The sequence below is a fragment of the Gadus macrocephalus genome, chromosome 20, assembly GCF_031168955.1.
Source record: "Gadus macrocephalus chromosome 20, ASM3116895v1".
NCBI lineage: Eukaryota > Metazoa > Chordata > Actinopteri > Gadiformes > Gadidae > Gadus > Gadus macrocephalus.
This window is the reverse complement of record NC_082401.1, coordinates 17,300,484-17,322,737: the sequence shown is the minus strand read 5'-3', so window position 1 is coordinate 17,322,737 and position 22,254 is coordinate 17,300,484. Positions and strand designations below refer to the sequence as shown.

The 22,254-nt window shown below is 46.6% G+C and overlaps 2 protein-coding genes across 3 annotated transcripts; both read right to left on the bottom strand.

Moving 5' to 3' along the window:
* Positions 1 to 3,723: 3,723 nt before the first annotated feature.
* Positions 3,724 to 8,896, bottom strand: nyx (nyctalopin). The gene is made up of 5 exons (XM_060040448.1): positions 8,606 to 8,896; positions 8,381 to 8,443; positions 6,418 to 6,716; positions 5,676 to 5,980; positions 3,724 to 5,591 (listed from the first exon to the last, which is right to left on the bottom strand). Exons 2-5 carry the CDS (start codon positions 8,403 to 8,405, stop codon positions 4,772 to 4,774), a joined length of 1,449 nt encoding a protein of 482 aa, XP_059896431.1. The 5' UTR covers positions 8,406 to 8,443; positions 8,606 to 8,896; the 3' UTR covers positions 3,724 to 4,771.
* Positions 8,897 to 9,602: 706 nt separating this feature from the next.
* On the bottom strand, positions 9,603 to 21,641 carry ddx3xa (DEAD-box helicase 3 X-linked a). Of its 2 annotated transcripts, XM_060040446.1 has the most exons (18): positions 21,272 to 21,641; positions 20,364 to 20,415; positions 20,210 to 20,260; positions 16,893 to 17,061; positions 16,667 to 16,774; positions 16,478 to 16,577; positions 16,236 to 16,371; positions 16,022 to 16,116; positions 15,816 to 15,914; positions 15,553 to 15,713; positions 15,322 to 15,466; positions 15,065 to 15,209; positions 14,652 to 14,696; positions 13,428 to 13,609; positions 13,198 to 13,315; positions 12,941 to 13,094; positions 12,688 to 12,839; positions 9,603 to 12,583 (listed from the first exon to the last, which is right to left on the bottom strand). In XM_060040446.1, the coding sequence occupies exons 1-18, from the start codon at positions 21,314 to 21,316 to the stop codon at positions 12,495 to 12,497; spliced, it is 2,046 nt and encodes a 681-aa protein (XP_059896429.1). In that variant the 5' UTR covers positions 21,317 to 21,641; the 3' UTR covers positions 9,603 to 12,494. The 2 variants fall into 2 exon arrangements, with proteins under 2 accessions (XP_059896429.1, XP_059896430.1); XM_060040447.1 differs by lacking the exon at positions 14,652 to 14,696 and having other exon boundaries at positions 21,272 to 21,601.
* Between the last annotated feature and the right edge of the window lie 613 nt (positions 21,642 to 22,254).

Below are 22,254 nucleotides of genomic sequence, written 5' to 3'. Positions count from 1 at the left end.
ATATGGGGTAACACTGTCATTTTTTATTGGTCGTCATGAAAAAAAACATGAGGTAACACTGTTGTTTTTTATTGGTCGTCATGAAAAAAAACACAAGGGGTAACACTGTCGTTTTTTATTGGTCGTCTTGAAAAAAAACATAAGGGGTAACACTGTCGATATTTATCAATTAAAACATAGGGGGTAACACTGTCGTTTTTTATTGATCCTCATGAAAAAAAACATAAGGGGTAACACTGTTGTTTTTTATTGGTCGGCATGAAAAAAAACATAAGGGGTAACACTGTTGTTTTTTATTGGTCGTCATGAAAAAAACCACAAGGGGTAACACTGTTGTTTTTTTATTGGTCGTCATGAAAAAAAACATGAGGTAACACTGTTGTTTTTTATTGGTCGTCATGAAAAAAAACACAAGGGGTAACACTGTCGTTTTTTATTGGTCGTCTTGAAAAAAAACATAAGGGGTAACACTGTCGATATTTATCAATTAAAACATAGGGGGTAACACTGTCGTTTTTTATTGATCCTCATGAAAAAAAACAAAAGGGGTAACACTGTTGTTTTTTATTGGTCGTCATGAAAAAAAACATAAGGGAAATAATAGAAATACACAGATACATTTTTACGTCATTTATATCCTCTTTATTGATGATTGATTATTGTGTAATGTCATCGCCTCAGTGGTGCAGTGGAGTGCACTCTGCCTAACCCACTGGAGACCGCGGCTCAATTTCTGTGGAAAACACAATATCTTTAATTTTAAACGTCATCTATAACCTCAGACTATACAAAATTACAAATCTCAGTGGGAAGTGGAGAGAGCTGTGAGCTTTCCTCCTGGAGACCGGGGTTCAAGTCCGGTTGATGTCTTCTGTTGGAAGAGTCTTATCTCTATTTCATGCGAATTATAAAGTCAAGTATAACCTTTGTGATGACTTTATCCGGTGTCTTGATGGTGCATTAATAAGTTCGGAGGTTAACACTCTAAACAGCTCAGGTTCGGATTCCCGCAGAAATACCACTGTCGTTATTCTTTGGTCAACATGGAAAAAACATGAGGGGTAACTCTGTCGGTTTTTATCGGCCGTCATGAAATAAACATAAGGGGTAACACTGTTGTTTTTATCAAATGAAACATAAGGGGTAACACTGTCGTTTTTTATCGGCCGTCATGAAAAAAACATAAGGGGTAACACTGTCGATATTTATCCATTAAAACATAGGGGGTAACACTGTCGTTTTCATCAAATGAAACATGAGGGGTGACACTGTCGTTTTTTATTGGTCAACATGGAAAAAACATGAGGGGTAACTGTCGTTTTTTATCGGCCGTCATGAGGTAAACATAAGGGAACCTTATGTTTATACTTAAATTAAGGTTCAGATAACACTGTCGATATTTATCAAATAAAACATAGGGGGTAACACTGTTGTTTTTCTTTGGTCGTCATGAAAAAAAACATAAGGGTTGAAAAAAAACATAACTGTTGTTTTTTATTGTTCGTCATGAAAAAAAACATAAGGGGTAACGCTGTTGTTTTTTATTGGTCGTCATGAAAAAAAACATAAGGGGTAACACTGTTGTTTTTTATTGGTCGTCACAAAAAAAAACATAAGGGGTAACACTGTTGTTTTTTATTGATCGTCATGAAAAAAAACATAAGGGGTAACACTTGTTTTTTATTGGTCGTCATGAAAAAAACATAAGGGGTAACTGTTGTTTTTTATTGGTCGTCATGAAAAAAAACATATGGGGTAACACTGTCATTTTTTATTGGTCGTCATGAAAAAAAACATAATGGGTAACACTGTCGATATTTATCAATTAAAACATAGGGGGTAACACTGTCGTTTTTATCAAATGAAACATGAGGGGTGACACTGTCGTTTTTCTTTGGTCGTCATGAAAAAAACCATAAGGGGTAACACTGTTGTTTTTCATTGGTCGTCATGAAAAAAAACACAAGGGGTAACACTGTCGTTTTTTATTGGTCGTCATGAAAAAAAACATAATGGGTAACACTGTCGATGTTTATCAATTAAAACATAGGGGGTAACACTGTCGTTTTTTATTGATCGTCATGAAAAAAAACAAAAGGGGTAACACTGTCGTTTTTTATTGGTCGTCATGAAAAAAATCATAAGGGGTAACACTGTTATGTTTTTTATTGGTCGTCATGAGGTAAACATAAGGGAACCTTATGTTTATACTTAAATTAAGGTTCAGATAACACTGTCGATATTTATCAAATAAAACATAGGGGGTAACACTGTTTTTCTTTGGTCGTCATGAAAAAAAACAAGGGTTGAAAAAAACCATAACTGTTGTTTTTTATTGTTCGTCATGAAAAAAAACATAAGGGGTAACGCTGTTGTTTTTTATTGGTCGTCATGAAAAAAAACAAAAGGGGTAACACTGTTGTTTTTTATTGATCGTCATGAAAAAAAACATAAGGGGTAACACTTGTTTTTTATTGGTCGTCATGAAAAAAACATAAGGGGTAACTGTTGTTTTTTATTGGTCGTCATGAAAAAAAACATATGGGGTAACACTGTCATTTTTTATTGGTCGTCAGGAAAAAAAACATAAGGGGTAACACTGTTATGTTTTTTATTGGTCGTCATGAAAAAAACCATAAGGGGTAACACTGTTGTTTTTCATTGGTCGTAAGTGTAACAGAATTTAACATAAAAGCCACAGTGGTGTAAGTCGTAGTGATGCTATGATAGTAATCAAGGGGATTTGTGATTGATTCTCTCCACGGTCAGATCGATTGTTGCTCTTTTAGTCAAACTTCGGCCTTGGCAAAACGTGCGTATTTATTCATTCCACCCGCTTAGTCATCCGCTTTCTTTATTTTGGGTGGAAATAGTTACATAGTTAGGCCATTAAATGCGTTTATGGAAACATTTTTAGCGAGAAATGTGCATTTTACTTTCATAATGTTCGCTCGGTGAATGTGAAGGATGTTTGGTTTGATAGTTATGACGAAGAGGGAACGCTCCGTTCAATTGCATGGACATGGACTCATCGAGCTGCGTTGGCGCGTTGACGCGTTGGAAGCGTTGAACCACCACACACTGATCAAGCGCCAGGTTAGGCGCGTACTCGCGTTATCCAACGCGAGTAACGCGGTTGGTGTGGCCGCACCATAAGGAAAAGGGTCAGGCAATGTGTTACGGCTTATGGTTATACATCGACGCAACGCAAGGGGATTTACGGACCCCTTACATGCGTACCCTCATGCGTCTACCGCAAGGGCCTGAAGCGACGCAAGCAGGAAGGGCTGTGATTGTTTCGCTCACTAAAACCCGACGCAGAACCAAAACAGGTCCGCGTTTGCGGGGTCGTTGCATCGACGTGGAACCATAACTGAGCCTTTGGATGGAACCTTTTTTCATCAAACATGGACGTCTCCCCTTGTACCGTTGAGGTGAAAGAGTAGATGATAGCGGTCCATATATAGCCTACTGTGTGTCATCTCTAGATCGTCCGGGATCAAAGTAGCTACGTTACACCACTGATTAATGGGACAGATGAAATGGAGATGAGTCTACAGGCCTGAGTGAGCATCTACTTGGACATGTCCCTGCTTCTCTGCTAGTCTTAGTCGGGTCTAATCCCACATTAAAAGGGCTGACATGAGCACAGATTAACTAAAGTTCACCGTCGGTGGATGTTAACGCCTTTCGTGTGCAAAAAAAATCGCTCTTTCAGGCAGATTAATGTTAAAACTGCCTTTTTATTCATTACGGAAAAACAATTATGTATCTCTATATATATATGTTGCGTGAGAAAATATCACTCTTAACAAGTCAAACAGGCATCTGGGTCCCCAGGCTACGTTGCTTTATCATTATACAACCAGGAATTAAAAGAATGTATGAATGTGCAAATATAATGTTGCAGATCTCTGGGTGACAGTGCCAAGTAGCAGAAGACAGGTTTCCAATAAAGCACAGAGAAACATCGGTGTGGTCACATGACATGTTACAGACACACGCTAGGACACAAGCCCGGCCCGGTCGATTTACCCAAGTCCCTCGTCACCCATCTTATCCACCGGCCGGCATATGTCCCCTCGAACCGACAGCCAAAGGATGTTATTGGATGCATTAAGAAACGGTCCGATACATAGAAGGGGTCAACGTTCCATCCCCTGGGAGCAGATGAGATAATAATGTCTCTCTATTACATCACACCCTAGGTTAGAGCACACACTGAATGCCATAAGTAGATTAATGCTTTTATGAGGAGCAGCTGAACCGACGTTGACAGGGCCGTGAGGGAGAGAGCGCATCTGTTTCCGAGGGGAATACAGAGGGGGTGGGAGAACCCTTGCTCTTATCTCCTCTGTATTCACGTTCGGTTTTCCCTGCGAGATGGAAAATTGAATGGCTATGTGTCGCTGCAACACATTATCAATGAAATGTCATTTGTAAGGGGTTATGTAACCACAGCTTCTGATTTATGATCAGTTGGTCAACCCAACAGTCGGGTTGCCATGTGTTGAAAGCCAAAGCGTAAAGAAGATCAGGGTCTTGATGTTCTGCGTAACCATCCAAGTCTCACGGCACAGCGTGGCTGAAATCAATTGCTGGGAGGGACACCCGCTCCTCAGACTGCAAACCATGCGGTGGGAGATGGGGGGGGGGGGGGGAGCATCCCGATTTCTTATCACTATTTCAAAGTGTAACCAAAACCGCCCAACCATCGGATTGGCCCATTCTTATCCGACCACCGATCCCAACACCGTTGGTACCTTTCCCTTCATGTCCCGAGCACACGAAAACTAATCTCCGAGCAGGCGCTCAAACTCAAGAGGAACCCCGCGACGAGGAGGCGGACGCGGGCCCGGGCCGCCCGCCCCCGGCCCGCCACCGAGAGCAGCGCCCCCTCCGGGTCCAGCAGGGTGTCGTTGCGGAAGCCCTCCGTCAGGTTCCCCGTCTCCTCCTGCAGCTCGCTCTGCAGCAGCCGGGAGATGAGGCTGTTGAAGCGGTTCTCCGTGGTGGACGGCACGGCGGTGGAGGCCGCCGTGGCGTTGAGCTCGGGGGGGTCCACGCAGGAGCCGTTGGCCCGGGCGAACACCACCTCGCCCAGGTCCAGGCCGGCCACGGAGGAGGGCGAGGCGCACGGGATGTCGCGCACCAGCTGGTAGCTCTCCATCCACTCCTTCAGCCACTCCAGGGAGCAGCCGCACTCCCAGGGGTTCTTGAAGAGGAAGAGGCGCCCCAGGAAGTACACGGGCTGGAAGACGGGGAAGGGCAAGGCGGTGAGGTTGTTGCTGTTCAGGTGGAGGGTGATCAGGCTGGTGAGGTTCTCGAAGGAGCCCTCCTCGATGGAGAGCAGCCGGTTCCGGTCCAGGTAGAGGACCTCCAGCTCCACCAGGTCGCTGAACCAGGTCTTGGTGACGTTGGTCAGCAGGTTGCCCCCCAGGTTGAGCATCTTGAGGCGGGTGAGGCCCTTGAAGGGGTCCTGGGGCAGCACCACCAGCAGGTTGTCGTTGATGTTGAAGTTCTCCAGTCGCTGCAGGTCCTGGAAGGACTGGTCGTGGATGACCTTAATGCGGTTGTCCTCGAGGTTCAGATACCTGTAAAAAAGCATTTTAGATTTTAACTGGGGATTCTGCACTACAATCACCTTTGCGGTCATGTTTACGACAAAAGACGCATACCTGAGATTACTCAGGCCTAGCAGGGAGTTGTAGGCCACCGCCTCGATCTTGTTCTTCTCCAGGTAGATGTGGGTGAGGTTCACCATGTCCCGGAAGGCTCCGGGGATCCGGCGGAAGTGGTTCTGGAAGCAGCGCACCTCCCTCAGGGCCATCTGCTCCAGGAAGATGCGGTCGGGGATGTTGAACAGGTTGCAGTCGGACATGTCCACGCGCACCAGCTTCTTCAGGCCCGAGAAGGTGCGTGTGTGCAGGTAGCTGATGTACTCGTTGTGGGCCATCCTCAGGTCCACCAGGTTGGGCAGGCCCTGCAGGGAAGAAGCAGCACTTTTACAATTTGGATCTGCAAATAGGATTCTTGGTAGTAGAAGGAAACAGTAAAATGGTAATTGGACTGCATTTTTATATTGCATTTTTTGTAACCAGCGGCCACCCAAAGTGCTTAACAATATTGCCTAACATCGACCCATTCATGCACAGATCCACACACCGACGGCGGCGTCAGCCATGCAAGGCGACAGCAAGCTCGTCAGGAATAGTTCATGTTAGGTGCCTTGCTCAGGGACACCTCGACACTCGGCGCTAGGAGGAGCCGGGGATCGAACTGGCAACCTTCAGGTTACCAGCCAGCCCGCTTCTACATCCTGAGCTACTGCTGCCCTATAGATATACAGCATTCTATACATTGTATAGTTACGGTGAATGTTCCGGTGGGGGGGGGGGGGGGGGGGGGTTGAGGTCGGACCTTGAAGGCTCCGGGCGTGATGAAGGAGATGTTGTTGTGGTCCAGGGAGAGGCTGCGCAGCGAGGGCAGGGTCCCGAACGCCCGCTCCGACAGGAACCTGAGGCGGTTCTTGTCCACGTTGATGGACGAGGCCTCACAGGGGAACTCCTTGGGCAGCTCAGCCAGGGCAGAGCGGTCGCACAGCACGCTGCAGCTCCTCTCCTGGGTGCAGGTGCAGGAGGAAGGGCAGGCGCGCACGCATGCCCACCGCGCCAGCGCGGCCTGGGGCAGCAGCAGCAGCAGCAGCAACAGCCCGGAGACTGTGGTTGACGGGTTAACAGGACAGAGGGGCGTGAAGAGAGCGAGGGAACAAACCTAGAATGTTAAAGGACCCAGGACACTAGTTTAGTGCATAGTAAAGGGAATTCTCCTGGTTTATTTGATGCACCTCAGAGGGCCTGTCCCATACAGTTAATGGACCGAACCCTTCTCAGCGACCCATAACAATTCTGGCTTTATTTTAGGTCACAATTGTTTAAAAGATGGATTTCCTAACACTGTTGTTAATGTCTGCGATTTCACTGACTTGATTTGTACGTATAAGGAAATGCTCTCCTGTTCTGGCTCTAACTAGTTAGACAGGCCAGCTCTTGACAAGGAAACAATTGAAATAATGGAACTGTCTGATGGCCTATTCGTTGGCCTGTCTCATGAGGCTAAAGAATGCAGAAAATGTATTTGTCATTATAGAGAGGGGAAAGTAGAAGGGTTAGTTTACCGTGGAAATTCTTTGCCTCAAAAAGCTTTGAGAAATCCTCTTTAAATCGACCACTTGCCTAGCAACTATTTATAAAAATATCATTCTATAAAATATTGGATTTACTTTTATCCTGGTCAGTTTGGCAGGGGGCAGGGTTTAGATATTTTCTAGCTCATGATGGCCATTAAGCTGGATCACGTACGTATGCACACACAATCATAGAAAGTTGCACATCCTTTCCATATATGTCAATGCAGAGGAGTTTCCAAAGGAAAATCCCCTCAAAACCTGGGAATCACACAAGGGCTGAACACAAGCAGGGATTCAAGCCCAGGTCTGAGATGATTGAGTCAAAAGTCCATTGGGGTCCTTTTGTATTGCAACCGATGACATATCGGTAATGTGACATCCCCCATTCTCGCGAGTCTCATGAACTAGAACAGCTAGTCATGATGACAGAGCCCAAGACTAGTGCAGGATAAAGTCAATAGTAGCCTCTGAACCACCAGACACAGCACTAAATAGAGCCTCCTTGACACACCTCGAAAGGCAAGGCTTCATAGAAGGGACAGCTGAAGGATCGGATGGTTGAACGACGTTGAAAGTAGCCAGGCTGGGGAATATATCCAGGCCAGACGGCCTCTTTCACAGCTGGCTGGCGTGGCGGAGCCATGATGTGATTAAGAAAGAAGGCTTACACAGGAGAGATTAGCTCCGACAACAATGGGTATTGTCTGTGCTCTGTATTTCACCTCTCGATCCAGTGGTGGTGAAGAGTTCTGTTAATGTGATCATTTGTAAGGTCTATGACCGGAAGGACGGGCCGCTGACTACCCTCAAACCCGGCCTGGAACTGGGCCTGGAACTGGGCCTTAGGCCACGGGAAAAAATCAATGATTGGCAAACTAACTCTCCTTCTATAGATCTGTCTATAGATATACATCTATAGATAGTTATCGATCTATCGACATCTATATATATATAAATATATACACATCTATATATATATAAATAAATATTTAAACAGGGTTGAGTAAGTATGATTTATAGTATGTCAATTTTTTTTAATTCAATTTCATTTACATCTAGTTCCAAGTTTAAAAAGGCCCTTTTTTATGCATCTATACATAACCATTTCACCACATGAACTCTTAAGACACATAGAATGACATCCCATGAGGCAGCGAGTAAACGCAGATGGACAGAGAACCGAGAAAGACTGACCAGTGAGAGCGGTTACAGCCGACATGCCTGTCGTCTCTCATGTGGGACATGCCAGGATTAGACCTGGAACACAACATATCACAAGGATGCCAGAGGACAAAATAAAGATGGCAATTTCTTAAATGCGTTAACCGAGGTCAACAGCTATGTGATACAATATCCATTAAATATTACTTAACATTCGTGAAACGCAAAAATGATAGATGGATTTGATAAGACTCTTACTTCTTTGGTGATGCCGTTTCCTGCTTCCATGTGAATGTGTGGTCGACTTCATGGTCCGCATATCAGCACATGTATCCCTTCTGCCTATCCCATGTCTGTCTAGATGCCTACAGCTCGCAAGCCACTGCATAGAAGGACGAGCCTGTGTGGCTGACAGTTGTGAAACTGGATGGATTAGAGCTGTGTATGCCCCTTTACTAAGTGCAAACCATTCCCCCGTTGGAGTTAGTGTGCTGAAGCACTCCATCATTACAACACACAAACATCCATCTCTTAATGGCAGTCAAATCCCCTGGATGGAGGCGGGGGGTGAAGATGATGGATGGTCGACTGGAATTAGCGGGGAAAAAAGCGCTACTCTGGGAGCCAGCGCTGGGCCGCCACCTCGACACATAACGTAGCACTCCACACAGATTAAAGACTACACACACAGTGGGATCGAGAAAAGGGCTCGAATTTATCAAAACTGATCATGTTAGTACTTTGTCATAGATATCAATGCTGGGTATATGGACAGTACCATTTCTAGGATCCGGCTTTCAGAGGTGTACTGTTGGTTTGAGAAGCAGGGCAAATGTGTTATAACCGACATTACATGGCAACCCACGGGATTTCAAAGTAGATGTCCATGACAGTGCAAGGGAAGCCTCACAGCACACCCTGTGGAGCAGCAGGGCCTGGTGAGAATAGTCTGCCCCAAACTCTTCGCTCCACAGACTAGTGACAAAACCAGGACAGATTTCTTTCCCACACATTTTAGCGTTGTGGAACCGAAGCATCGGTGTCCCAATGACATTTCAGTGGGTGGAAAAAAAGAAAAACATTGACACAGTTGACTATACAAATGTTTTATATATCTTTCAAAAATAAGTAAACCTTTAAGCCTAACGCAGTTTTTGCTACCATCCCCACTCTGCAGCTACACAAAGTGGCAAAGGGCTTCCAGCCAACAACAGTCTCCTCGGCAAATCAACAATAAACATGCTTCCTTTCCAGATACTTTTGCATTCAAACTTTAATTTGGTAAAATCATACATTAAATCGCACAGCTGAGTGTTCCTCATGCAGTGCATTAGCTCCTAGGCTAGTACAGAAAAGCAACGGCTACATCTAAAGAGCCCTCGGTTTTTCCCCCCGGAGAAGGGAGCAGGTTGGAGCAGCGGGCGCCATGGAGACAACCGCTGCCGTGGCGACATGCTCCGCACTCGCTCGGGGAAAACACGAGAGCTACCACATAATGCAAATGCAACAGGAGAATAAACCACATGTTTGTTTCTTTACAGATTGCCATGTGCCAGACATTCACTGGAGAAAAAAATATATATAGTCATCAGGTCAAATTAAGAGTTAAGAAACAAACAATGCACACAATTGGAGAATCTGAACACTTCTGCACCGATACGCTTAGGAAATTGATTTGCTCTTTACACAACTTTATTCCAAACCTTGGCATTTTGTCAATTCCATTCCAATTTGATGGCCAATTGGGAATCTAATTGAGATGTATGGCCCTGAGAAGGCCTTGAAACAGCTGTGGATATTAATTACGGAGTCCAATGCGTCTTAAACATTAAAAAGCTCACACTACCCGAAATATATAAATTTCACGCATACAGGTGACATTCAACATTCAAGTGCCAGTGTTTTGTACTGTCTTTTGGTCAAGTTTCTGAAACTTTCAAAGAATCACTTTGAGGCTTACAAAAATAAATATTTGTCAAAAATGCTTAATAAATTACACAAAACTAGCAGCAAAAGTAGAATCTAGAAATCTGTGTGCAAATGGCTAAATTCCCCAACTGCTAAATCCCCTGGTCCCAAATAAATCCTGGTTTAAGGTTGAGAACCCCTCCCCTTTGTAAACAAGCTGCGTTTTCTCGCCACCCCCTCACTCACACAAACATTTGGAAGCTTAAGGACATTTATCCAAGACATCTATATAAAACTCTAGATGTGCAATAAAATAACTTTTGTAAAACTCGATGGGCACATACGTACAAAGGGCCTGCACACCTAAATCAAGTAGCACCATTCAACCCTAAAGTCATCACCGTCAGTGCATCCGCTTTTAGTTCAATTTCTTAAAAAAAAAAATGTTTCAAGGCACAACACACCTGAGAGGCAACACATAGCACTAAAAAGGTGAAATACTCCCATCTCTCCTCTCATTGGCCGCTCCTCTCTAAGAGGAAACGCCTGGTCCAGCCTCACAGGCGCCAGGGCTTTGTTACACACTTCTGAGCAGATGAACCCCCAGAGGAGTTGACAGTACTACGTCCCCATAAGGAAGTGGACACCCTATTCCAAGAAAAATATATATATCTCTGGCCCGCCTGCCACGGTTTGTGAATGCAGCAATGGAAACCAAAGCCACCGACAACAATGGTGGTGCCCAAGAAACTACGTCTTTACCCCCACCTGAACCCACACCCCGCCCCCCACCCCCCCCCCCGCCCCCTAAACGTGGCCGTGCCCCCCTCTCTGCGTCCTGCCACCGGACTGCGGTGTAACCCTCTGTGACCACTCTAATGCCTGTTTGCTTTTAAGATGAACCATGCCTCCAACGCAGCTTGAAAAAGAGAAAACCTTTGTAATTAAGTTAAGCCTGCGACTCCGTTCACATCCCTTTCCTTCTTGACCAAAAAACAAAACACTCGCATGCGTAGAATAACGCCCGGGCCCCTGCCGTTGGCCCTCCGATCTCCCAGCGCCAACGTCGTGTGTTACGCCCCTTCCCCGATGCCGTGGTCCTTATGCGGCCGTGTTGACCCGTGGCCTTCTGGAGGGCAGGCATTTTTTGTTTCGATACACGTTAAGAGAAACATTCCAGAGAAATCAAAGAAAACGGACTTAGGTTTTTGTTTTGTTAACCGCGCACGTTCCCCCCGCACCGAAATGTCTCGAGTAAAAACCAACAAAAAACACCGCCCATTTTATGTAGCTAGCACTTGGTTGGCAGACAAGCTGCCGTAACACTGTCAAGTCAATTGAGAAATGTGGAGTAGTAACTTCCAGCATTGAAGATCCTAGTTTTAGTCTCAGTGAGCGTTGGCACCAAGCTTGATGACCGTGTTAATTAAGATCACAATAGGAATGGCTATTTCAAAGACTACCATGTCCTTTTAAAATGGAGCTTGTCCAGGATAGAGTGAGCGCAAAAAGATAAGGAATCCAACTCTTTGTCTCTTAATATTGGAATCAGTTTTGTTCCTCGCGCTGGGAATGTCCCAGTGGAGAATCAACCTATTGCGATGGCGCCATTAGCCATGTGTAGAAAAGGCTACATGATGTCCCTGCAATTAATTTGAAGATCAAATGGAATCATGACTCGGGCGAGCCATATCGCCCCAGTATTTGCCAAGGTTTGATTAAGTCCAAGCTTGTTTTGCTTTTTCACCAAATAACAAAACAGTAATAACAAATTTAGAGCTCTAGGCCAAGTTCTTTTGGTGAAATGATAACATAAGATTTCCTTTTAAGATTCAAAAAGGCACAGTACATCAACATACAAATGATCCTCAGGTTATTGGTTTTTCCATCAAAAAAAAAGAAAAAAAAAATACTCTTTACAATGAGTCCGAGGTTGCTGTCGGACTTGGCATATCAGCGTCCATGCTCGTTCTCTGAGGTGTGCGGATCTCTGCGAGCTCCTTGGGGGGGCCGCCGACGCTGGTGGTTACATCACACCGCCGCACTTCCGCTTGGCGGGAAGCAAAACGGGGTGCGAGGCAGAGAATCGGTAATGTACTGTGTGTCATGGAGCTACACAGAGGGGGGGGGGGGGGGGGGGGAGTGGGGAGGTGGGGAAAGGGGTTGTTATGGTCTGGCTAAAGTTTACATGTGGTTTCCGTGGGGCCTGGGTTGGCGTGGCAACCTGCTCCTGCAGTGCCTAGTTGCCCCACCAGTCCACAGAGCTGCCGGAGTTGCTGTAGCTCCCGCCGTAGTTGTCGTTGCCGTGGAAGTTCCCGCCGAAGCCGCCTGGAGGAGACAGACGACGAGCATAAGGAGAAATGTGTTGGCGGAACAAGGTCTGTACCGTCATACAGGGCGCGCGAAAACCAACAAATCAAGAAGTGACTGACCTCCGCCGCCGCCGAAGCCACGGCTTCCCCCGCCGTAGCCGCCGCCGCCGCCACGGCTACCACCGCCCCGGCTGCCGCCGCCACCGCCGCCGAAGGCACTGGGACCACCGCCAGGTGACTGACGGTAATCTTTGGCCGCTCCAAATCGACCGCTGAAAAAAATGGAGGCAAACGTCAGGACGGTGTTCACGTCGGGTGGCAGATGGTACCGATGTGGTAAAAAGGCACCGAATAAGGCCGGGGCTGAGGTTACCTCTTGGCGCGTCCGCGGGTTGGGCCCTTGTGCTGGTACTCGTATGCCAGGCTGTCCAGCCAGGAGGGAACCTCCTGCTTGGCCTCCACCAGGATGTCCAGCAAGTCTTTGGTTATGTTGCTGTTTTTGTCGTTAAAGAACGACGTGGCCAGACCTGATCACATGCAGAAGGGGAACTCTTAGAACCAGCGGCCCACGCAGAAACCCAACCAGAGTGTCGACTCAGAAAACCCATCGTGATGTGGAACGCGACGTACCGAGGTTGCCCACACGTCCCGTACGGCCGATACGGTGAACGTACTCCTCGATGTCGCTGGGCAGGTCAAAGTTGATGACGTGCTTCACGTTGGAGATGTCCAGACCTCGGGCCGCCACCTGGAGGGAGCACAGCGAGAGAGAGAGAGAGAGAGAGAGGGGGGGGTTAGGGACAGCCAGGGGGACGTGCGCTCAGCTGGAGGACGGTGAGCAGCGAGTGGGGTCTCCGTACAGCAGTAGCCACGAGGATGGGACAGCGTCCGGAGCGGAACTGGTTCAGGGCCTCCTCTCGGTCCCTCTGGGAGCGGTCTCCGTGGATACTGGTGCAGGCGTAGCCCTCGCGGTACAGGAAGTCCTCCAGGGCGTCGGCGCCCTTCTTGGTCTCCACGAACACCAGGGTCAGGGATTCCTTGCCTGTAAAGAGAAGGAGCGGCGTGAGAGGGAGACTCGGGGAGCACCAGGTGGACCCGCCGTAGAGGGGCCCCTGGATGGGGGGGAGAGGAGTGATGGGAGCAGGAACGGGAAAGTTGTACTACAAGGAACCTCTAAAAAAAAAAATAAAAAAAAAAAATAATGGAGACAGGAAGCCATGATAAGAAGCTTTGCATTAACTGACAACCATTAACCCTCAGCCTTAATTTGGCCCCTAACACTAATTCGGGAGCCATTGCATTACCAACCCTTACAGGATTTCCGATTCCTCAGGCACCCGTCGTTGTTATCAAAGGATCTTTACCATTAATAGTTCTCAGAATGAAAGCTTGCTATAAAAAGGATGGCAGAAGGGGAGTCTGGAGGCACAACTCCAGGTCAACAGTGGTGTAGTTCAGCTACGTCACCCAACGGAGCCACCGACCTAATGTCCCTGAACAACCTGTGCCCACCTGTGCCGTGCTGTTAACACATGGATATTTGTCAAGTTGCCAAACGTAGGCACAATGGTAAGGCCTTGAGTAAAGAGTACCCATCTCCGTGCACTGAGCCCTGTGATGTTCTATCCCCATGGTGATAACAGACGAGGTCCAGCTTCACAGACAGTATTGTGTATGTCCCCGACATAGCCAATACTTGAAAGAAATGTTGGCATGCAACACGTCATACCATGATTTGGGTCTTATTAAATCGGTCCCTGCATATAAGCACCGCAACTTTAAAATTTGAATAGAGTTATTCCCATGGGCGTAACGGCATTACTTAAAACCACCAACAGATATGCTGGGCCTCGTCTCCCGGTGCCCACCTAATGCATTGGCAACACCACCTGGCCGCCCTAGAGGTCTGCCCCCATCAGAAATGACAGGGGTCAAAGAATACAAACGGAAACATTAGGGTGTCAGCTGGAGAGCGGGGGGGAGGGGGGGGGGAGGGAGAGAGAGAGGGGTGTGGGGGATGAGCAGTGGGACGAGATGTTTCTGACACGGGAGTCAGACTGAATTACGATTATAAATATACTCACCAGGTTTCTCTGGGGCTTCTGGCACATTTTCATCAGTGGGCATGACTAAGATAAAACCAAGTTGGCCAGTAAACGCAATGCTGTTCAGTACACAACTTCAACAGCTTTGAGACAGTGTTTAACCAAATGTTTAAGCAACCGTCTTTACCGCAAGAATACCGGTCCCTACAAGCTACAATTGAAGTTACAGTATATAATAGTGGAATAATACAGTTTTAGTTTAACAAAATGTAATCCTCTTGACGCTGTAGATTTATACTGGGTTATTTATAACGCCATAATTAAATAGTTAATTTAACGAAATACAACAACAAGTCAAGAGCCGGGTCCCTATTGGTCGATGACGGGACGGACAAACGAGAGGGCGGGTTCGAGCCTGACGTGTCCATCTTCGTTAAGACAGTGTTCCTAACCTGTTGCGTTGAGGAGATCGAGGAGGAAGGACCTCTTGTCATTGTCCTCCACCCAGACCACCTTTTGGGTGATGTTTTCTGAAGTTGAGCCGACGCGTCCGACCGCAAGGAAAATGTAGTCCTCCAGGAAGTCCCTGGCGAGGATCTAGGGAGAGGAACCAAAGGGCATTAGAAAGCTTGCCTAGGACTCAGATGGCCGAAAAACAGCCTCTTTTTATTCTATGCAGCCGGTTTGCGTCGCAGTCCTTGAAACACACCTGGATCTCCTTGGGGAAGGTGGCGCTGAACATCATCGTCTGCCGGCTGCCCTTGGCGGGCATCGTGTCCTGCTCCACGATACGTCTGATCTGGGGCTCGAAACCCATGTCCAACATGCGATCAGCCTCATCCAGAACCAGGTAGCTACGGGGACAAACGCAGCGGTCAAGGGTCGGGCCGGCGCGTGGCGTCCGTGGGCTCCGGTTCTGGCGGCTGGGAGGGGTACTCACTTGCAGTAATCCATGCCGATCTTGCCTCTCTCCATCATGTCCACGAGTCGGCCAGGGGTGGCCACCAGAAGGTGGCAGCCTCTCTCCAGCTCTCTGATTTGCTGGCCGATGTCGGCGCCGCCGTACACCACACAGGGGCGCACCTTTGAGCGGTAGGCGACCTACAGCAGGGCGACACGGGTCAGGGGAAGCCATCGGATAGCCGTGTCCAATATTGGGTTGCCACGGTTGTACCGGCAGCCAGCTACGCGCCAGACGCTCACCTTGCGGGCCTCTTCGTAGATCTGCAGAGCCAGCTCCCTGGTGGGAGCCAGGACCAGGGCGATCGGGTACTGCTTGCGGCGGCTATATTTGCCATTCTCCTGCAGGTGGAATGAGAGCACGTGGTTAAGGTGAGACACATGCCGCGGCTGTATGGGCCGTGTGTGGTTACCATGGGGTTATAAATATAGATTCTGGTGGGTCTTACGCCGCTGTTCTTTGCGGCCTGGAGGGCCTCTCCGGGCCCTTCCATGAAGATCTGACTAAGCACTGGCAGCAGGAAGGCCGCGGTCTTTCCAGAGCCTAGAAAACAGCACAGGGAGCGATACACAATGAAGTTCAGCCCCGCATTGCAATGTGTTCAGGGTAAACCCTTAATCGAAGGTGAGGCATTCACCACGAGGTTGCACGTGAGCACTCACCAGTCTGGGCACAAGCCATCAGATCTCTCTTGGTCTTAATGATTGGGATGGCATACTTCTGAACCGGAGTAGGCCTGGTGTAGCGACTCAAGTTAATGTTGCACATAATGATTTCTCCCATCTCGACATCGTGGAACTACAGGACAGAAAAGGAACACAGTTAAAGATGAATCGAAAGATAATGTGCTTGTGTCATATCTGCTTTCAAAGCGTCAGAAGAGTCACATCAGGCCGGGACTCACGCTGTCAATATGGGGCGGACAGTTGTTCCCGGTAGCGTCCACGGGAATGTCGTCGTATTTCTCAAAGTTGATCCCGGTGTTGCCCCCAGAGAACAGCTCACTTTAAACCAAAAGCGAAGTGTAAATTAAGCACACAGCCGGACGGTATTGGCGGGCTGTTTCAAAAGGCTCTATCAGAACAGCTCTTACTGTTCCAGGCGCTCATTGGCGGCGGTGGGCTTGGACCAATCCTCCTCCTCTCTCGAGTCCTCTCCCCAGCGGTTGTTCCCTCCACTGTTAAAACCCCCGCGCTCATACCTGAAACAACAACCACACGTTAGTTCGGCCCCAAGTGCCTTCTCACCTGTATGATGACCCGTCGACGCAATCAGCGCTGAGCGACGCCACCAATAATGTCCACACGACCGTTTCTTACCTTCCGCGTGTTCCGCCTGATCCGCGGTCGTTGAAGTAGGCAGACTTGCCCCGGTCAGAGCGACCGCCGAAGCTGTTGTAGGAAGAATCCCTAGCATCCCTGACAGGCGCGGCCCAGCCTCCGCCTCCACCACCACCACCACCGCCGCCGCCGCCGTCTCCACCGAAGCCTAAAGCACAGCAACGAGCCAGATATTAACCCAAGGGCCAATTGAAATCAGCTGACTGCCTTACCTACAGTGCGTTTCTTCGGCGTTGGTTTTGACACAATCATCCAAAACTCATTTGTTTGGCCAACGAGCGAACTAGTTTTTGCTCAACTAATGGCAAAACCGTCCCAGCCGGGTAGGTCTTCATGACAAAACATGAAAAAAAAAAAAAGAGGAAAGATCCCCGTGAGCGTCCACATTATGTGTAGAATTATGTTTCGCTTCAGTCTGAAGTCCAGGATAGCTATCAATGTTCACCTTTCTGACGCTCAACATAAGCAGAGCAAGGCAACCGATGCATGTTAACCCCAGTGAAACAGATTGTCATTATAGGTTACTTCTTCCTTACCAAATGATCCGAGGAGCATTCAGTGTAAAGTCGAAAGATACACGTTTATTTTTCACCTTATTGAAGAAACAAGGTTTCTTCCACACCATGTATAAATGAGCCCATGAGTCTCCTAAACCAGGTGCTGCTGGGCTGTTGCACAGGAGCCCTGTCCTGAACACTGAGCCTTCGGGGCACATTTACCACAGCGAGCTACCCAGCTATGCACACTGGGTGCGGTCGTCATTCTAATCTGTGGCCATACCCATATCACTGCACATGGGGAAAGAGGCTGTTTGTATGGAGGGTGAGTGAGGGACAATTGGCCGTTACCTTCACCAATGCGATGTACCTCGCCAGGCATACACACAATACCCCAGCAGCATGGGGCAGCCCCAAGCAGTTAAAAGGGTGTCAAGCACAGCAAGAATGCAAGTGCCGTATAACGGTCACACCACAGACCCAGTCGTTGCTTGGGAGTTCCCCGCCCTCCAAAGCCACTTCAGGTACACACTCATTCCGTACCATGTGTTAACATCATCAAGCACAATTTAGCCAGTCACAAACCAAATCCTTAATGGCAACCACTGGCTTTCAATTAACACTGACAAAGCTCACAAAACCCACCGACTCAACAATCCCCTAGTTGGTTCAAAGTCCAAAAATAGGCAATGGTGATTGGCATTGGGTGGAATCATCTAAATTTGACTCAATATTTTACCATTGGTAACTAGCTTCCGCTACTGCAGTAATAGTATAAATTTACTTTAGAATAACCTAATTGTATTAATCATTTTCCCAAACATCCAAATACAGATAACCTTACACTCCAGATTTATCGAACAACTCAATCTCAAGTTGTTTCCCAAATAGTAGTGATTGTTTAACAGCAAACGGAAAAGACGATAGCCAGTCTAATGCCGCTTTTCCACCGCACATGTAGCTCGACTCGACACGGTAGCAGCACGGGTCGTTTTCCACCGCAAATAGTACCTCCTGGACGTGGCCGGGGTCGGCTGCGCGAAAGGGCCTTGACGATTTTTATACGCGACGCAAACAACACCTACGCAACCCACATGGACAGAACCCACATAACAACAATGGAGGACATCGATAACATTACTATTATTAGCTGGCTTGTTGAAGTTGAAGTGGAATATGTTGGCTGCGGCGCTGCTATGGCTGTTACCAGCATGGTTGCCATGTCGCTCTCGTGACTTCGTCACACTCTCTGGCCAATCAGTGGCCGGCCGTCTGCCGACGTCACCTTTTAGCATCGGCTCAGCTCGCTTGGAACCTAGAGCGAGGCGGTACTAAAAAAAGCAGCCACTTCAGGTACCAGATACCATGTTTTCGCAGTGGAAACACAAAAAATGCGAGCTGAGTCGAGTTGAGCTGGTACCATGTAGTGGAAAAGCGGCATAAAGCAATGCCACTACAGACTGATGCTGCGTCAGTCGTAGGACAGGCCTACTACTAGAGATGCAGTGCAGAAACTTCAAGGCACCACCATGCAGTAGAAGCAACTACAAATGTTAAGGGGACCCAGGCCCCGTTCACTTTGTACATTAAAACGCTTGGATGGCTTCCACTTAGGCATGTTGATGCATAGTGTTAAGTGCTGCTACAGCTATATAACTCAAGATGGGTCAGTGGCACAACATGCAGCTGTATCCATTTGTACCACATCTGTTTGGCCAACCCCCACTGTAGGCATGGTAAAGGGCAAGCTCTTGAGCACCCAGTCTTGGGTAACCTGGGTGAAAAGGTGTGGAGGCAGGCTATGAAAAGTTGTACCAAGCGTTATTGGTCCAAGTTGAAGAAAAAAGATAAACTCCCAACATTGACTTTGCACCTAAACACCACCCACAGTTATCCCGGTTAGCATCGGTTAAGTCAGCATCTTTCAACGCACTCTGCATGCCATACTTGTGGGAACTGCTTGCTAGAGACCGTCAGGATATTTTGGGCGACATCTTTGCCACAATCCAAAGGTTGGGTGTCCGGTAAGAAGACATACTTGACTTCTTTACATACCAAGATGCCAGATGCAATTAATCGATAGCTTGTTATAGGCAATTAGTCAATATTATTCAGTGCAGTAACGCCCTTATGCCCTGATTGTGTATTGCCAGGTAAATAGCAGCACATCTGTAGTTACTAGAAATATTCATCTTACATTCACTTCACGCATTTCAGCAGAGAAAAGCACATCAATTAATAATGAGGCCATCGCCAGGTTTGCGTGGATGAGAAAAGCTATGAACTAGCCCTCTCCCTTTACATGGGCTTTGCTAGTGCGTAGATGGCCATATCATGCAGCTGGGAATGCAGGTTGCCCTCAGCGAAAACACACAATAGGGACTTACAGAGGTTTACTGGTGCCACTGAATAACCAGTGGAATAACCATTTCCTGCTGTGGAACAAAGAACAGCGAAATAGAAGAAAACCTTTTACGTATGTAACGCGACCATAATTTGATGTAATGTACTGCATCAATTGCAATTTATGCTTTTAAGAGACAAAGTAATGCACATGAAAAACCAACTTGTGCCTGCTTAAAAGTTAAAATGCACAAAACAGGCTAGGCTTTCTCAATAAATTAATTCCAACCTTCCAATCATTTCATAACAACAAAAGTGTCTTTTAATTGTGATGAGACAGATGAAAAGTGCCATCATGAATGGTTTGCAGTCAGGGGCAATTACCATGGAAGTGTATAGATATTTTGTTCCTGTCACAATTCTAGCCCATCTATTGACAAGATTGGATGGACTTACCATTTTTGGAAGAAGCCTCTCTGTTTCTCAGGTGAGGTGGAATGTAACGTCCTACGGAAATAAGAGGGGTATTTTTAAATACTGTTGTACATTCACAACTTAAACACAATTATTTTAATTGAGAAACGGTCTTAATATTGGAATAAGTACTTACTGCCGGTTCCTCCGCCCTGTCCGTCAACAGAGTTCAAGTCTAGTCCAGCGAGCTAGAGATTAAAACAAATTAAGTAAGACATTTTTTTCAAAAAAGGGAGGAAAATAAACCTGGAAAAACACTTCAATATCGGGATGAAACAGGTATTGACTTTAAATGTACACACTCGAAACGCGTTAATATAGCAACGTTTAACGGCAAATGGAGGTGCCAATGACGTTATGAACACGGAATGTCCTTATTCCAGATTGACAACGGAAATGTACAAAGCATCCACACGTAAACACATTAAACCGAAGGTAAAACGGGTTGACAATATCACTTCACTGTGATTTACGTTATTCAAGTGCTGAGACTGTAAGCCACCACACATCATTCCTACAAAACCAAATGGATCCAACTCGTACTACCGCATTTTAATCAGAAAGATGGGAGAAAAAACGTTTGCTGTCAAGGAAGATTACCCAAAAATCACCCGGATATTTTTTCCTCCTGCGCCACGTTTCAAGCTCTGAGGGCCTCGCTAAGCTAACAGCACACCGGCCGGTACTCGAGACTCGGCTAAAAAGTGATCCAACCAGTTAACCATCGAAAGTAGACAATGTACATCCAACACAATTATATTACATAAACGACTCTTGGGTTTTGTGTATCATGTTTACCCTGGAAACAATATGAACGGTTTGGAAAATCGATTTCAAAATGCAGTAGCGATCGCCGCCATGACTCTCGGCGATGGCGATGTTAGAAGCTCCACCATTTTGCCAGCCAGCGTTAGCTAAGCTAGCCAAGCTAACCGGCTAGCAAAACCAGCCTCGCATTAAACTGCCAGGGCACCGTTTCACTGGTGAAATACACACGGCAGACATCCATATTCGTAAATTGTAAAACCAAGGGAAAACACTCACCTGCTGATCTAGACCGTGTTGATTATCGACGACCACATGACTCATAACTAAAGAGAATCGTGGGGGATTATTTCTCAAGAGAAAGGCTTTTCTTTGTTAGCACGGCCACTTAGCTAGAGCTATTCAGTTTTTTAAAACACAAACGCAGGTCAAATATAATCGATCAATATCCACTCAGATGTATTCGTAATAGGTTGACTATTTCAATTAAATGATTGAAAATAAATTATGGGCTTCCGAAATGATAGGCTTTCCTTCCGAGCTGTTCACCAGAAACCTTCCTCAGGCAAGCTTGACCGTGGTGGAATGAGAGACAGAGCTGTGTGGTACCGCGAGATATCGTCACAGTAGGTACAGCGCAGACTGGCGAACAGACAGATATCGCGATGTTGCTTTACCCTTTTGATTTGCTGAGAATCCAAACAAAATTTGCATGTACTTTTATTAGTTCTGTCCATAAAACGGTTATTTTTTGGATATTGATGACTATTTTATAAATATCAATAGGTATGTATCAGCATTTACAGACTATGACACAGACTGTTGCATTCACGCAAAAGCAGTTTCTCTCTTTTTGTTTGGGAGCAGACTATTTGTCCCCAAATAACAGGATTCCATCGTATATATTGTTTTTCCAACTATGGTTATCCTTTCAACGATAATTCTAATTGATGGATTAATTTAGTTTAACATGGAATTGGTGATTTTTAGTTCACCGATACTCTTCTAGTTGCCATAGTTGCTCCACCTGCTGGAAAATAACTGAACAGTATAATATTTTTATTTTATTTATAATTACGATGGATTTTGTGCACACCATGTAGTCCGATAGATAGTTATCCACATTTTACATTTTACAAGAAAATATTGGAATTCAGCATTATCGTTTTTCGAAACACTTGAGGAAACCGTGCACACTAATAAAACATATTTTGAACGCTTCTGGTCGAATATTTAAACATCGAATACAACATCTGATGTAA